Source organism: Tripterygium wilfordii, chromosome 21 (genome assembly GCF_013401445.1).
Source record: "Tripterygium wilfordii isolate XIE 37 chromosome 21, ASM1340144v1, whole genome shotgun sequence".
Lineage (NCBI taxonomy): Eukaryota > Viridiplantae > Streptophyta > Magnoliopsida > Celastrales > Celastraceae > Tripterygium > Tripterygium wilfordii.
The window spans coordinates 15862961-15881281 of NC_052252.1; the positions used below are offsets into that span (position 1 = coordinate 15862961).

The 18321-nt window shown below is 35.2% G+C and overlaps 1 protein-coding gene and 1 long non-coding RNA gene across 6 annotated transcripts; both read right to left on the bottom strand.

Moving 5' to 3' along the window:
• Positions 1-2399: 2399 nt before the first annotated feature.
• On the bottom strand, positions 2400-4253 carry LOC119989055 (beta-amyrin 28-monooxygenase-like). Its single transcript, XM_038834353.1, has 3 exons — positions 3239-4253; positions 2955-3142; positions 2400-2861 (listed from the first exon to the last, which is right to left on the bottom strand). The coding sequence occupies exons 1-3, from the start codon at positions 4209-4211 to the stop codon at positions 2568-2570; spliced, it is 1455 nt and encodes a 484-aa protein (XP_038690281.1). The 5' UTR covers positions 4212-4253; the 3' UTR covers positions 2400-2567.
• A 5930-nt stretch (positions 4254-10183) lies between these two features.
• On the bottom strand, positions 10184-16346 carry LOC119988728. Of its 5 annotated transcripts, none has more exons than XR_005465664.1 (8): positions 15871-16346; positions 15682-15737; positions 15328-15459; positions 14140-14926; positions 12342-13951; positions 11570-11768; positions 11164-11493; positions 10184-11034 (listed from the first exon to the last, which is right to left on the bottom strand). It is a non-coding gene; the product is annotated as an uncharacterized LOC119988728 (long non-coding RNA). The 5 variants fall into 5 exon arrangements; XR_005465663.1 differs by having other exon boundaries at positions 12342-13336; positions 13508-13951; positions 14140-15459; XR_005465666.1 differs by having other exon boundaries at positions 12342-13419; positions 13508-13951; positions 14140-15459.
• Positions 16347-18321: the final 1975 nt, after the last annotated feature.

Below are 18321 nucleotides of genomic sequence, written 5' to 3' on the forward strand. Positions count from 1 at the left end.
TCAGCGAAAGAAAAACAAATCACACATTCGGGGGAGTGGCAGCAAATCCAAATTAAGCAACATCATATTCCATATTTACCTTTGCATACCCTGGAGAAATTTGAAGAGCCTGATTACAATCTCGCAGACACTCCTGCAAAAGACCTATTTCTGGGTATAGCATGAACGCATACATAACATCAATGTGTTAAAGAACCATGTTCAGAATTAGAAACTCTTAACATAAACAAGCAAGATGATCTTGGTTCTTTAAACTTGTTTTCTTATATTTTCGACTAATTCTCCCTTAGGCCACCTTCTACAATTCCTTGTTTACCTATGCGATCCTTCTGTTCTACTCCGTCTGCAATCCTTTCGTCATGAACAATTATCAACTTAATAAAATTTCTTTCAATTTATCATAAATTATAACATATGATGAAGATCAAAGAAATTAACAAAAGCAGTTGGTTTTTACGATTCGATAATTGGCGTATAGAACTACAAAAAAAATAATAATCATATTTTGAACATCTAGGTGACACTTTAAAACAAATTAGTAATCAATTTTTCCCCCTTTTTCACGAAGTAACAACATGTCATGTCAAATCTCAAACTATGTGCACTCTTTGGATCGATACTTTGCTCCGATATTATATCGAACCCGCATAATTTTGTTTTTTTGTGTCATCTCACTTAACAATACTTAAGCCTATAAAAGACATTTGTTGATTAAGAGAAGCTTGAGTTTTTCTTGTAAATGACATCGTTTGGTGTTCTCCAAATAATGTGAGATTATAAGTCTATAAGATATTGAAACAAACATATAGGGGATACTAGCCATGTGGGATTATGAGTCATAGAGTCATAGAGATTGAAACAAAAAATATAGAGGGCACGTTTGCAAGAAGAACAAAGAAGATATGTTTTTATAATCAGTAGTCAATTTTGCAATGGTGCAAGTGCTAATGTCCCTAACAAAATTAATCTTGGATCCTACCTCTACACAAAAAGTTAAGTCAAACACGTATTCTAATACAACCACATCAGCAAAACACATTTTTCAATACAACCACATCAACAAAACACAAATTTCTATACACTTTCTCTTCCCACCCAACATGGAGGTCAATAACATTCTATTCCTCCATATTATCCACAACAAAACTACACTAAAACACAAAATATCAATACATCTACATCAACAAAACAGTTTTAGCAATACAGCCACATAAGTAAAACACGTTTCACAATATAACCATATCAGTGAAAGACAACATCTTTGTTGACCCAATAACACTTTACCATTGCAAGTGCCCTCAGTAGTCAATTTTGACGATCATTTTAATTTGACTAGCCTGATCAGTGCAATTGTAATGGTGCCCCCGATCCCATCTCTATTACACAAAAAGTCAAGCTAATCACGTCTCTCAATACAACCACATCAGCAAAACACATGTCCCAATATAACCACATCAGCAAAACATAAATTTCTATACATTATCCCTTCCCACCCAACATGGAGGTCAACAACATTTCATGCCTCCTTCTTATCCCCAACAAAATTACACCAAAAAACACAATCCTAATACAACCACATCAGCAAAGCACGTCTCTCAATACAGTTATATCAACAAAACACATTTTTCAATACAACCACACCAACAAAAGACAATATTTTTGTTGGTCCAACAACCATTTACCATTGTAAAGTGCCCTCATAACTGGTGTGCACTGTGTGGTTTTGATTTTTTCATTTTGACTTGGTCATTTCAAACATAATTGTAGGTGCAGATCAAAGTACAGAAACAAGAAACCAATAGATTTTATTGATCCGAACCACCTTCACATTCACTTGGGAGCAGTAATTCTGCAAATCTACATCCAAGGATTAGCTGCAAATCCTTAACAAACACACATAAACTGCCTGTTTGGTGCAGCAGATCCGGAAGCGGATCCGCTGCACCCCGCTCTCATCATTTCGTTTGGTGCAGCGGTTCCGCTGTCATATGAGAAGCTCCAACATGGAGCTTCTCAACGGATCCGCCTAAACATTTTATTTTTTTTAATTATGGGACCCATGTAATGATTATATCTTTACATTTTATAATAATTAATGTGGGCCCCATAATTTAAATAATATATACACAGTTTCTGTTTAATATTATAATATTATATATTTTTCTACTTAATAAAATTATTTTCAGTTGTGATATAAATTCTTTTCTAATATACTTAATTTTTTTAATAATAAATTATATTTATTAAATTAAATTTAATGATAAAAACAATTTATTAATATTTAAGAGTTATAAAACTTAAAATAATGTACGATTAATAAAAATAAATTGTTTTATTAACAAAACTATATTTATTATATTAAATTTAATAACAAAATTTGATATAAAAATTATACAATCTAATATTATAATACTTTAATTCAACAACATTTCCGCTAGCATCAATTTTTAGTTCGCCAAACACCTCACAGCATATTCTACAGCTTTAAGCTCATCATATTTCCCACAGCATTTCCGTTAGCATTGAAAATCAAGATTTCCGCTCTGCCAAACAGAGCCTTAACCAGCTTAAGTGGCTGAGTGAAGGCGGATTGGGACGCCAAGTTCAGGAGCTGGTGCCATGTCCCCAATAACTTTCTCATCTGGACATAAAAGATCCCACTTGAACTTTGTCACAACATTGTGTAGGAAAGTAAGAACTACAACCCTTGCATACTCTTTTCCAGGGCACATTCTCGGACCTCCACCGAAAGGATTAAATGTGTATGGTGTGTTTCCATCTTCAAACCTTGAAGGATCAAACTTTTCTGGGTTTGGAAAGTAGTCTGGGTTCTTGTGTGTTGAACTCACTGTCCAATAAAGCTGCACATAATAGAACCCAAAATTCAAAATCAATTCATTGATTGTTAAGAATTGAGAAATGTCCAATCTTTTTTGCAGTTCTGATGAACATACCTTCCACCCTTTTGGGATGGTGTAACCTGCATATGTCAAGTCAGTCATGGCTTCTCTAAACATTCCTTGCAGAGGTGCTCTGAGTCTCATGGTTTCGCTCACTACGTTCCATGTGTATTTCATCTTCTGTATGTGATCCCAATCAAGTACCCCATTAAATCCTTCTGAGGATTTGATCTCCATTTGCTCTGCTCAAAATGGTCAAATTTTCAATCAGCAAAAGCACAAAATATGATTTGTTTTTTCATAGTTGTAAGATTCTAAGCTATTAGGTATTTAGGTACCTGCGAGTATCTTTTGGTAGACATCAGGTCTCTCTCCAATATATTTCATGGCAAAGGTGAGGGCTATGGCTGTAGTTCCATAACCAGCAGAGATCAAACCCATCATTGCCTCAGCAATATCACCAAGGGCCTTGAACTTCCCCTCTTGTCCTGCTTTGATCATATAAGACAGTATGTCCTGCATCTGAACCCCACTTGCCATAGCATCTGTTCTCTGATTGATCACCTGTTGAATCTCAGCACTAATCGCAACAGCGGCCTTTTTCGCACCGTAGAAAGCCATTCCCGGAATATTCCAAGCAATTGTGTGAATCCCATGGGAAAGCTCATCAAACTTGCCAACAAGTCTTTCTACAAGGTCTGGATCATTCACTCCCATAAACAATTGACAAGCCAAGGCTAAAGTGTAAGTCTTGACTAGTGAGTACACCTTCACTTCTTGTTTTCCCTCCCAGTGTGTGTCCAAGTGGTGCTTGGTGATCAAATCAATCTTGTCCAAGTACCTCATCACTGCTTCTGGTCTAAGAAACCCCGTCGACCGCAACGTGCCTTGCTTGCCTGCCTCTTGAGGGGTTGGATTTGGAGGAGGTGGAGGAGCCTGTTGAGGCTTGTTGGAGTAGAAAATCTTTTGTGTAGAGTGTGGATGCCAGACTTTGACAAGCTTTTGCTCATTAGTGAACATGAACTTGTTGCCAGCAGGTCCACATAGCACAGCAGTGTTTTCTCCAAGTATGTTAGTCTTGAACACTTCATTGGAGTACTTTCCCATTCTTGTCACAACAAATTTTGCAGGGTTGTGAAGGAATTGAACGGTTTCCCCTACCACAGGCCATCCTAGACTCCCTGGAGGTAGTTTTTTGGTTCCAAATATGCGTTTGAATAGGAAATAATTAGAGACAATGAAGATTGCCCCAAGCAGAAGGACTTTAGGTTCCAAGATTGAATCCACGGAAAGTGTTTGATAAAATGCCATACTGAATGTGTATAGCTCTGTGTTGTGCAACTCTAAATGAAAAGTTATATATAGTGTCCTGGATTGGCATGGTAATGCATACCACATGAATAAAGAAACTCGTTCTTCCTTCCTGTCTCATTCATGATAGAACTATCAAAGTCAAAAGTTGATCAAATTTTTCAATGATGGTTAATTATACTTTTCATCACTGAAAGATATGAGTTGTTCACTTTTAACATTCAAACATTTTTTTTACAAAGTCATCACCTATTCTTTCAAAATGAGACTTTTTAAGTGCCCGGTCAGATTTGCTACAGTATCAGGCAGGGTCAATGCATATGTGGCAACTGGTCAATTAATTCTACATCCACGTGATATTTTTTATACAGTCAGCACTGATGTGTTTTTTAAAAAATAATTTAAATGATGACATAGAAAAAATAATTTAAAATTTTAAAAATAAATTATCAAACTTATCTGTTACTTTCTCCCTCTAACTTTACTCTCTCTTTCCTCTCCTTTCTTGTATCTGCAACGTCTCTCCCCTTGTTGTTCTAATCAGAGAATGGTGGTTGTGATTCTTTGTATTTACACCAGATTCAATGGTTAATCTCTACAAAATGATCACGTGTTCATTGTTTTATTTGGCTGGCCATTCAAAATCTCTCATAAAATGGCTCAATGGCCGCCCTTGGAGGAAAACGACGAAGTATTGGAACTCGTCGAAACACTTCTTGCTTGGAACTTTGTTTGGCCGACCATTCCAGAATTGCCTGCAGAAGCTTTAATCTCATCTCAGAGTTTAGATCTCGACGATAGATGAATCCCTGCTAGATCTCGACGACATCGCTGCCGTTTTATAGGTTCGCTTGATTGAGATTCATCTTTGAGGAGCCGAGGAGGAGCACGATATGCTAATCGAGTCTATTTGATTAAGGATTTCTCAGCAGAATGAGAAATAGTTACTGTAGATTTTGATTTCGAAGGCAGCAATACTGTTATGGTCGAATGAGAACCGTCAGAACTTTTCATCGCCGGAAGAGGATGATATCATGACAGAGAGAATGGGTATGTTGGGATCTTGGAGACTTACGAGACAATGTATAAAATATTTATTTTTAACTTTTTTAGCCCCATAAGTATTTATCGATTAAATTTGTGGACTTAATGCCACGTCAGTTTTGACCTGCCCGATTTTGGAGCAATTCTTACCGAATACTCCAAAAGTCTCATTTTAGAAAAATAGATGATGATATTGTAACAAAAAATCTTTGGGTGTTAAAAATGAACAATCCCTATGAAAAATATAATTAACCCTTTTCAAAGACCTTATACAAGTCAGTTAATTTCATTTGACGAGTGTGCGAAGACATGTCGTCCAGTCTATGTAGCACGCCAACAGGAATTTTACTTTATATGCAATCAACGAAGGCTAACCAAAATTTTAAAAGTATCTACTTCAACTATTGGAAGTGTTGATTAATTCTCTATTAAATGTCTTTGCCTACCAACCTTTTCCTTTGTCATACGTTATCCTTCATCTTCCTATTGCATGACTTTTTAATGAGAGTTTTATGTAATGGGAGTGAGGGACTCATTTCACATTCAATCAAGTAAGATTACATTATGCTTTGTCCAATGAGTGTTAGAAATTCTCAACCCAAACACATTGTAAATATTGTCTGTTTTAAACCATAGACTCATACGGATTTGTTCTTCATGAACTGTCGTCGTTGGTTTTTAGGCCTAGAAAATGTGCATACAATGTCAGAGGAGGCGGACTTTGCTTATAAACCATTCGGTTAGGTTATGACAGACCAATGTGAGATTTTTTTGTCTTAATACTTCCTGCACTTGTTGACTAAGTTATGCCAGACCCAATAAATGAACAGTTAAAAACTCGTTCGACTAGATCGAGATTTTGTTCCAATACCAATTATATACACACACAGCACACTTGAACTTGTTCATACTTCAAATGAGGTTTATTATGATTATGTAATCAATTGACCGTCAAATCCCAACTATAATAAGATATTGCTTCTTAATTTGACTAGCTTAATTTTCCCTTAGAATTTACTGGATCTGCGAATCACGTGATTATTTTAATGGCATGCAAGTCTTACATATACTATAATTTATTGTATCTGCCAATCATGTGATTATTTTAATGGCATGCAAGTCTTACATACACAGGGCCGTCTTCAGGGGAGGCCGGTAAGGCAATTGCCTAGCGCCTCTCATGAGAGGGGCCTCACTTTTTATTAAGAAAAAATATTCTAATATATATTGCTATTTAAGAAAACAAGCTTATTAGCCCAAACATAAAATGACACGCCATCACATATATAAAAATTAAAAAATGTAATTTATTGACGTAAAACTTTGATTGTCGTGTAACAAATCAAATTCAAACATACAAGTGAGGGTCATAATTGTAAAATAAGAATTAAAGAATTGAAAGAACACCAGTAAAGGCCAAAGAGTAAGACTATATGAGAACATGTTCCGTTGTTTGTCGTCTACTCGTCTTATTGAAAAAAGGTTTTGAGAGTTTTGAGAGAGAGTTGGAGATAGAAAGAGAAGGAAAGTCACCGGTAAATCACCTATTATATATTTCTATTGTTTTGGGCCTTTTGACACACTTAATTAGAAATTGGCAAATTCTTATTTGTTTTTCTAAACCCTAATTTCCTTTTTTCTTTTTTTTTTGTTAGGTTTGCTTGTGATTGAGAAATCATGACAAGTAAAAGAAAATTCGAATAAGGAAGTTCGAAGAGGAAGAAGAAAGAAAGACAAGATAAACTCACACAATCTTTCACGGGATCTATGAATAGGTATGTAAAACCTACAAATATGCCGCCGAATTTAACTGAGAGTGCGACTACTGGTGAAAGTTTGCCAAAGAATAAAAAACTATCTCCGATCAACTATGTCACAAGATAGATTGAACGGTTTGGCCATATTGTCTATTGAGAAAAAAATGGCAGCTAAACTTGATCACAACAATTTAATTGACAATTTTGCACACCAAAAGGCTAGAAGAGTATTAACCTTTTCTTCTTAGATTTAGTTTAGTGTTATTTGGTTTCATTTGATGTAATAAATTTATAAGTTTGAGTTGCTTAATTTATTGGATATTGGTGATAATTTATGTGTATTCAAGAACTAATTATATTGCATTTTGGATTTACTAGATATGTTGGATTTTAGATTTATAAAAAAAAAATTTAGGGGGATGAGGGCCTCATTTTCTTAACTTGTCTAGGGCCTCCAAAATGCTGGAGACGGCCCTGCATACACAATATATATATACACCGAGGAATTCTTATATAAAGGTCTAATGTAAGGATGTAAAATAAGGGTTACGTTTTAATGACGTGGATGAATGAGATGACAAAGTATACACGGACCAATTATACAAATATACAGCGCACTTGAACAAGTCGTCAAAGCTATAACTTCAACTCTCTTGCTAGCAATTTTTCCAAATTGGCGTGAGCCATCATTTTTCAGCAAAGCTGCCTTAATAGTCATTCTGATTTACTGTTCTTTGTTTTTTTTTCCAAATAATTATATTTCGGATAATATTTTAATTTGACTAGTTTTCATTTCATCATGAACAATTTTTTTTTTTATTTTTTTTATTTTTATGCAGAATGATTTGAGTAGACTAGATAAATTGTTCCAACCCGCTCATACCTCAAATTTCAATTACAACTTAATTTGTTCTATATGAGCTTTTTTCTTTTCTTCTGAAAAGGTCGTAGACTGACTATATTTCCAACACCAAGAAGAATTGACAAAAGAAACAAGAGGCCTAAGAAGGCACTTGAGCCACCATGGAGGTGTAATAAACATTATGCACGCTGTAAGATTAATCGGCCTCACATGGGCAGGTGACGAGGATTTACTAATAAATTTAGGGTGCGTTTGGTTGAGCATGTGCGTAGTGGCACTACTAACAACACACCCTCAACCACATTGTGCGACCAAACATCTAAGAAACGCTGCGGCATACGCTGCAAACATATTATGCTGTTGACCAACGCTTCCCCTCTTAAAAGGCAATCAAAACACTCTATTGAAGATCCCGTTTGGTGAAGCGCGCCCGCTTCACCAAACAACACAATTCATTGGGTGACTCCGCCCGCAAAACGGGACGTATTCTGGGATGGATTGTCAAAAAAGCGTTTTGGCATGAGACCCACGCCAAAACATGCCATTTAAATATATTTATATATTTAATAAATGCATATTTATACTATACATATTAAATAGATTTATATTTATATTAAATAGATTTATTTTATTATATACTTATTAGACTAATTTTTTTATACAAATTATTATAAAAATTTAATTTATAATATTATATACTTATTAGACTAATTTTTTAAACAAATTATTATAAAATTTTAATTTATAATATTATTATGAGAAAATTAGGGAAAATGACAATATTCAAGTTATATATTCAAGGAACGACAAAGTGAAAAAAACATTAAAGAAAAGTATATTTGTATTATGTTGCCCCTAGAGATATTTCTAAAACCCATTTAGAGTCACACGCGTGATGTCATTCTTCTTCCTCCTCATTTTTCTCTCTCTCTTCTTCTTCCTTCATGTCGACCACCGGAAATTGACCATCCGATCATCGTTTTCGATGAACAAACTACCGAAAATAAAGCTAGATCAGCTCGATCAAAGTCCAATCATCACTTGATTCGCCAAAAAAGCTTCCTGAAATCACAGTCACCATTTGAAAAAGAGCTAGATCCGACCAATACAGTCAACTCCGATGACCTTCAACACCACCAATTAACTCCACGGACCAAGACACATCACCTTTGAGGTTTTATTGCTTTTTCGAACTCTTTTTTTTCCTTTTGAAATTGGATTTGAATCTGCAGATAAAAAATTTGTTTCAGATCTGTTCTTATATGTTATCTGTTTTGGAACTTCAAACATATAACATTTCTTTAAAAACAGATAACATTTCATTAAAGACATATTACATTTCAATAAGATAGATAACATTATGACAGATATCAAATTACTTGAAACAGATAACATATCACATACAGTTTGCAACAGGAATCAGAACAAAAAAAAATACAAAAAATCACCACAGAAACTTTCGAAAAAATGATTGATGACAGATCGAAGGAAAACTACAAGTCCTGTGGTGAGTATGATCAGATCTAGAAATTCAAACACCAAGAATATCCAAAATCAACAGGATCACAAGGTAAATCATTAAAGAAATTCAAAATTGATGCAAGATTCATATTAGAAAATCAATTTTACGAAGAAAATTGGAAAGAAAAATATTCCCTGCAACTACAGTCGTGAAAGAGGAGCTTTCGTAAGTGAGAGGAATTTCTGTAAACTTTATGATTAACTTTTAAAATTTAAATAATTAAACTTATGTTATTTTATTCATTTAAAAAATTAGGATAAGAGTTTGTCCTTTTTGGAGTATTAGTTTAAAGTACATGGACTTTATAGAATAAGACTTTTAAGAATGTCTCTATTGGAACAAAGCTCTCCCATAAAAGACTTATATTTAATTTTCCCTATTATTATATACTTATTAGACTAATTTTTTAAACAAATTATTATAAAATTTTAATTTATAATATTATAAAATTTAAAATATTATTTTACTCCACAATTTTTCCATTAATGTCAATTTTTTAATTCGCCGAACACCCGACAACATTTAACAGAGCTTTTAAGCTCAGCTTTTTTGAAAATCAATAAAACCACTTTACCAAACGGGCACAAAATGTTGTTTCTAGAGTTTAAAGAAACTTCTACAGTTCTACCGTTACTTAACAGCTGCTCATAATTATTTTCGGTCTCATGTGTAGAGTAATATATAGGAATAACCCGGATAGAGTTTCGGAAAACTCCATTGTAAAATGAATCACAGGAATAAATCAGCGAAAGAAAATATCAAATACAAATCACATTCGGGGCCGTGGTAGCAAATCCAAATTAAGCAACATCATATTCCATATTTACCTTTGCATACCTTGGAGAAATTTGAAGAGCTTGATTACAATCTCGCAGACACTCCTGCAACAGACCTATTTCCGGGTATAGCATGAACGCATACATAACATCAATGTGTTAAAGAACCATGTTCAGAATTAGAAAGTCTTTAACATAAACAAGCAAGATGATCTTGGTTCTTTAAACTTGTTTTCTTATATTTTCGACTAATTCCCCCTTAGGTCACCTTCTACAATTCCTTGTTTACCTATGCGATCCTTCTCTTCTGCTCCTCCGTCTGCAATTCTTTCGTCATGAGCAATTATCAACTTAATAAAATTTCTTTCAACTTAATAACATATGATGATGATCAAAGAAACAAAAGCAGTTGGTTTCAATGTCCTTTTTGAACATCTAGGCGACACTTTAAAACAAATTAGTAATCAAGAAGGGTCTTTTTTCTTGGGACCAAAATCCGACAAATCCAAAAGATAACCGCATATGAAAAGAGAGGACAATCAGCGAAGACCAACCCAAAATCATAATCAAACTACCTTACTAAGACGCTTTGACATGGAACACCGAGTTGGTAAGTAATTTATCAAAGTCCAGGAAATACTAATGTGGAGGATAAACAATTAGTCAACCATCTGTCCGGCAAGGGTGTGGATGGAAGGAGTGAGTCGGGAAAAGAGAAGACGGAGAAAAAGGAAATTATCGAATAACAGCAGCAGAAAGTCCACTCACTGAATAGGAGCGCAAGAGCACAGTGAAGTAGTGAACCACAGTTGGAAGCAAAGGGGTGTAACAGCGACCAAATTTGTCACGGGAACATATAAACCTGCGCAGAAGAAACAGAGAGTTCAGACAATGCAAGACAAACAGAGAGCCTAACATTATCTCCATATAGTGCAGTGTCTTACCATTACGGATACCTACATAAATGAAAACTGTAATTTGAATATTGTACCTCGTTTAGCTTACTTGATCAATGATCACAAACGCATATGCATGCCAGAAAAAGCTGAAGTGAGATTTAAGGACTCTTTTTGGTACCGTAAAAGTCCTTATATTTGGTCTCAGTACTACAGGCAGTGAATCTGGAAGCCCAATGACGACAGAAAATGGAATGATTTCTTTTGCTCAGTAAAAATTGGTTACAACAGCTCAATAGAAAACATATGAAGGAATGGGTGATCTGCATTTTTCGCCTGAAATGAGCAATCTCAAAACAATTGTTTGAACTGTTGTAGAGACACAAGGATTGCAGCTCCAGACATGAACCTTACCAGAGTAAAATCTGGCCAAAAAAAAAAAAAACCCTAACCACACTCAGCACAATTCATAAGAATAGAATTGATAGTATGCAAACATACCTGAAAAAGTTATATTTCACCCGGGGTAAATTGAATATCCTCATTCACAACCCAAAAACTATTTATAAATTCCGGATGAACAACATAATTCAGCAAATAAAAAAAATCTTCGTGTATTTGCTTCATGAAACCATGCTTGTAGTCAGTCACACATGCTGGTAATTCACTCTCAAGGTTTTCAGCCAAAACCAGAACAAACCTGAAAAACAACACAATTAAGGAAATAAAAAAAATCTTCATGTATTTGAAATGGATGCAATCCCATTTAGAGCCAAAAAGAAAGTCTTTTAAAGTCAAACCCATCACAAACAATGATGAAATTATGCAACCTAACAGGGCACAAAGAAGGAAAATAAGAACTTGTAACTCTAGATTATTGTATAATGTAAGAGTTAAAATAGAACATACACTGATTATTAAGTCTAAGATAACAAAAATTTAAAGGTAGCTGTGCCAAATTTAATGAAAAAAATAAATTAGTTAGATTTGAATATTCATCCCAGAATACCCACTCATTATCTCCTAAGAGCAGAAACCTTAATCGTAACATATGGTTTATATCAGCCAATCATGAAGAATCTAAGATTAGAGTAAAAACACCATAGTTGCATACTTACAGTAGAAAGCATTTCCAATGAAACATAGCAACAACAATTTCATCATAATGGAACAAAATAACAAATAATAAGCAATAGAGAGCAGTGCGAACAATAACACAAAGCACTAGTGTGTGGACGATTCTTTCATAAACTTCCATTAATCAGTATTGTACCGGAGTGTAAACCACTTGCAACTTGCTGAAAAGAGGAAGCCACAAAATTGTAGTGAACCAAATGAAACTCCAAGTCCAAACTTCTTTTCCCGTAACTATTACGAAGAGGATGTATGCACAAATATCAGCCAACCTCATAATGAATCTGAAACTTGAAACTCTCAAGACAGATGCACATTCAGATCAAAATGGGATTCCACTCCTTAACAATTCGATTTAAAAGTCTTGAGTAGTTTTATTCAGTTTGATTTGTCACCATAAAAATTTTACAAAAATGTTCTTACAAATATTTCAATCTTAAAATTATCATCACAGAAATTATAACCCAGTAAAATAATAAGAATATAAACCTATAAGAGGAAAAGAAATAAGAATAGAACTCAGAGACCCCAGCACACACCGAACAAAAATAAACACCGCATGCAAATAGTTTTCTTAGGCAACCAATGAAAACGCAGAAAGAAATAAGCACAAAAAAGATGATCTCAAGAGTAATTATCACTCACCAGTTTCCTTTGATCAAAAGACTAATAATCCAACAATTGTGCCTAACCAAGGTTGATTAATTAGTTGACTTCTTAAGGCAAATTGGTTGTTAATTACTTAATTCATTTAACTTGGATGCATGTCTCTATAAAGGAAAGCATACAGTAGTAGTGGATGAATTACTCAGCATTGACTGAGCCAATGACGAACCAAACACAGCCAGCGTCCATGTGAAGATGCATGCACCGAATTGAAGCCGCACTCTTCAATTTCCTGGTCAATAATTTTGGGTTCCCATGTTTCGATTCATGCATCAGTTATTGACTGAGTTGTTTTTCGCAAAGAGAGCAACTGAGGAACCTAACAAAACTATACGCTGGCGAAACAAAACAGGACATAGAACACATCCATTACACCAAGAAGAACGAAAGCGAGTTGAGTGAGGTGTATATCCGTGTAGCCAGCTGACAACAAATGCTCTGTTTTGCTGCCTCTGATCTCTCCCTCTACTGCTACAAGAGGCCAAAATGAGAGGAAAACTAGCAAGGAAGAAGTTCTATAGATAAGTAATAGACAGCACGCAGTTTTAACCCTAGAAATTCAAGGGAAAAGGTAAGAAAACAAATTATTGTGAAATGGATCTGATAAATGTCCCATAAGATTCTGCAGAGGACTTTCACCTGTCAAAGCCGCTTGTACATAAAACCCTAACCAGGCAACCAAATGGCTAAGTATTCATTCCTAATCTCTTTCACCTTCAGCTCCTCAAAAGCTACTGGGTCTTTCGTGAAGTTCAACAGATCAAAAAGTGCTCCTCCCAGATAATTAATATCACCCGGCAAGTAAATTCCAAGAGGCTCCAAAGCCTCAATCCTGCAACATCTTGCATTTTCTGGTCAAACCTACTTACACAAGTAGATCTTTAGAATCCATAACATAATCATGACAAACAAAAGGATGCATCATGCCCGAGCTATCTAATTTTTGACGTACATATGTTAATGGAAAAGAATCGGTATGAAAATTAAAAAGTACACCAAACCAATCAAAACTCACAGAGAGCGCAGTAGCTGCGTGGGTTTGTGAAGTGGGTTGCAAATGTTGAAGCAGAACTCACAGAGAATCTAATGAAATGCATTTTGTCAGATGTCATCGATATCTTTTGTTTTTATTAAAAAAACCCTAGGTCAGAAAAAAGCATAAAAAGAACCATCCATCTCAGACAACAATAAAATATAAAAAAATACTTGTCAACAGTATAAATCCCTTCCAAGTGTATTGAATATAAACAATGAAGGTGAGTTTGACATACCTCTTCACATTTTCTGCTGCAGAACCACCTTGTTTCAAGATAGCATTCAGACTTATAACCTCTGTTTTTGAGGCACCCAACATGATCTGCATATATCATATATGCAAAGTATCTTGAGAAACAAACCAACTTACATTTACAACTGAGGACTTTGTTACACATAGAATGCTCAACATCCTCCTTGAATTTACTTTGCCAACAAATTCCACAACAGCAGGAGATGGTAGCCGTGGTAAGATGGGGCCTGTTCTTGTTTCTGGTTCGTGGAAAAGATTAAAAGCTCTGTAGTAGACCAAGCAAGCTAAAGCAATGAAGTGAAGGAGTAAATGTGCCCTATTGAAGAGAATAAGGAGTTTGTGAACCTGGCAAGCATGAAGAGGGACTGTATTCTCCATTGTTTATAGCTTCCAGTTTATTCCACACAAGGGTGAAGTATCTTATTTGTACTCTCTTTGTAGTCGTCCAAATATTGAGTATAGATATAGTCCAACAAAGATCAGATGGCAAGAAATGACTGAACACAAATGATTAGTCCAGAAACTGAATGTGCATAGCAGAGGATAGGGACGCCATACTTTTTTCAATGACCGATTTTGGTTTCCTTATTTTCTCATACTTGTCATCAAAGTCTGTCTGTACCATCTCTAAAGTTGTCATTAGCAAGAATGCAGCCAAATTTGGACAGGTTGTGAAGACTCTCTCACAATATAGCTAACCAAATCTCAGACCAAGTTGATAAAATAGTTGAATCCATAGATTTTCACTCGAAAATTGCAATACAGCACGTCTGAAATATCATGTCAATTTTCACAGACCGAAAAAATTCCAAATGAATAAATAATCATGTCGTTGAGGAGATGCAATGCCTTTAATTTCTTTTCCTTGCTTTCGAATGGTTCTTACTGCTCAGGGCTACTAAGTAAAATATTGCAGTAGAAAATGAGATCAATCTAATCGAAGAATTAGTAAACTATCATCGGATGGAAAATCAATTTAACAGATATCACAGCTCGATAAACAACATTTAGACATTGAAATAAAATCCACTCACAGACTAGGAAGTGACCAGAAAGGAAGAAAGGAGAAAGGAAAAAAATTGAACATAATAACCCAAAAATGTCATCACAATCTTCCCAATATCCTAATCAATGTCATACATTCATAAAAAGTATGAAGAGGTAACAATACCTTCAAACCAGGGCCTAATCGCACGGTAGGACACTGGACCTAATCTCACGGCAGGTAACAGGACCGGGAGAAGACAGATTGTCAATCGGATGGCAAAAGAAGTCCCAAACCTTGTCCGATTCAGCTGCCGATCTGAAGAGAGTAACAAATCAATGGTAACTGATTGTCTCTTTTGCCCATCCTCCCATTTTAGGGGAAAAAAAAAAGAGAGAGTAACTGTTCAGATGTATCCAATGGATGCGTGAAAAACTCAATCAGTTATCAGTTTAGAACCAATTTGGGCAATTTATCAGTTTAGAACCAGTCAGAAAATGAACGAAAAATGATTCGTTGCATGAGTAAATGTTAGCACACCTGGGAACTTTCTTGGTATTGATCCAATGGAATCCCTGCCTTCTCTGCTTACAGAACTATACAAAACCAAACAAAGTTATGAGTATTTACAAGAATTAAAAAATTGCAGGAGCAAGAATTGAGAAAAAAAGAAGCTAAAACTTATAGTGATATAGAAGATAAAGAACTTATGTGGTATGCCTATTATACCATTCAAAGCACCTGCACGAAGTTTGTAACCCAAATACTGTGTGGCCATTGCAGAAGCATTTCCAGAACCTAACCCAGTAACCATCCATTTTTTATATATGTGTCCACCTGGGGATACTCAGAAAACCCATTATTTTGTTCATATAAGGCATAAAATAATGACCTCAACAGAGCAAGTATCAAATGCATATATAATAGACACAATGAAAATCACACAGTCTGCCTGGCTGCCTGGAGGAGAGGTGAATGGTCAGAGAGATTGCTTGCTCGTGCAATTGCTCTTCTTTTGCCCACGAAAGCCATAGAGGGATGCTGGTAAGAGAGTGGCATTGCCACTAGTGATTCCATTCTCTGGCAGTAACTCAGAGCTTTGGTGTAATCTCCATAGACATGGCACTGGTTGCCCATTAGCTTTGATGCCAAAGCAGCATCTTTATTCTTTGCACATAGAGCATTCTTAGGATCTGACAAGTCTTAATCATCTAAGGAAGTCACAAATTTTGAAAAATTAAAAGTGACAAAATAGGCCATTCATCAAAAGCAACACAGTAAATGAAAAAAACAAAAGTGGAGATTATTTTAAAAAATGACTCACTCAAATAACAAAAGAATTTCAGACGTGAAGAAGTGGAAGGACGATCACTAGGACTTCTAGCTGCCACCATCAGCTTCAGACTGTCTGGAACAACAGATTTCAACTTCTACATTCAGATCGGACTGAGACTGAGACACAGACTGACGTCGAATTGTTCACCCTTACCAGCTACTTAGTTTTTCTTCCCCTCACAGAGCGGTTAATAATATATAATACATTTTCATCAAGTGTGCAATGAATTCACAAAATGTAACTAGCATGAAACAAAAGAAAATTTTTCAGTTTTATACATGCAAGGAACCACCATTACCTAAAGCAAGCAGAACCACAACGAACCAAATGCTAAAAAACACGATTATAAAAAATTAAAAATTCGAAAAACAAATGGAGGAAAAAAATGACAGCTTTATTGATTTTGCAAAAGGCTTTGCATGTTTTTGACGTGAAATTTTCAGTTTCACTCATGCAAGGAACTTCCCTTGTCTAAACCAAGCCAAGCCACACCAACCCAAAACCTAAAAAAAACCAAAATATCAAGATTTGAAAAACAAAGAGAGATAAAAGCAAGAACCCAGAGAGTTTGACTAAGGTGAAATTCTCAGTTCATTCAAAGCAAGGAATCACCCTCGCTAAAACTAAGCCAAGCCCTAAGAAAACATGATCATCATTCAAACAAAAATGGAACAAAAAAACAAAACCCAAACAGTTTGATTGGTTTAGCTTATTCATGCGAGGAATCACCCTTGCCAAAACCAAGTGTAATCACACCGAACAAAACCCTTAGAAAACCCAATTATTAAATTCCAAAAAATAAAGAGAGAAAACACAAAAACCCAAAGAGTTTGATTAGAATGAAGTTCTCAGTTTTATTCATGCAAGGAATCACCCTTGTCTAAACCAAGCCAAGCCACACCTAAACAAACCCCAAAAAAAACACGCATATCAAAATTCTAAAAACAAAGAATACACAAAAAACCAAAGAGTTTAACTAGAGTGACACTCACAGTTTTATTAAAACAAGGTACCACCCTTGACTACACCATGCCAAGCCAAGCCACACCAAATCAAACTCTAAAAGAACTCGATTATAAAAAATTCCGAAAACAGAAAGAAAACACAAAAACCCAAAAGAGTTTGACTAGAGTAAAATTCTCAGTTTTATTCAAGCAAGAAACCACCCTAGCCTAAAACAAAGCCAAGCCATACCTAGCAAACCATTAAAAAAATTAAATATCAAATTCGAAAAACAAAGAGAGCAACACAAGAACCCCCCAAGAGTTTGACTAGAGTGGAATTCTCAGTTCATTCAAGCAAGGAGCCACCCTTGTCTAAACCAAACCAAACCAAGCCACACCTAACCAAACCCTTAAAAAATCGAAATATCAAGATTTGAAAAACAAAGAGAGAAAAGTAAGAACCCAAAGAGTTTGACTAAAATGAAATTCTCGGTTTCATTCAAGCAAGGAACCACCCTTGCCCAAACTAATCCAAGCCACACTGAACCAAACCCTAAAACACATGATTATATAGATTCCTAACAAAAATGGAACCAAAAAAACACCCAAACAGCTTGATTGGTTCAGCTTTTCATGCGAGGAACCACCCTTGCAAAAACCAAGCCAAATCACATTGAACAAAACCCTAAGAAAATACAATTGTTAAATTCCATAAAACAAATAGAGAAAACACAAAACCCAAAGAGTGATTAGAATGACAGTTTTATTCATGCAAAGAATCACCCTTGCCTAAACAAAGCCAAGCCACACTTTACCAAACCCCAAAAAAAACACGAATATCAAAATTTTGAAAATAAAAAGAGTACACAAGAGAACACAGAGTTTGACTAGAGTGACACA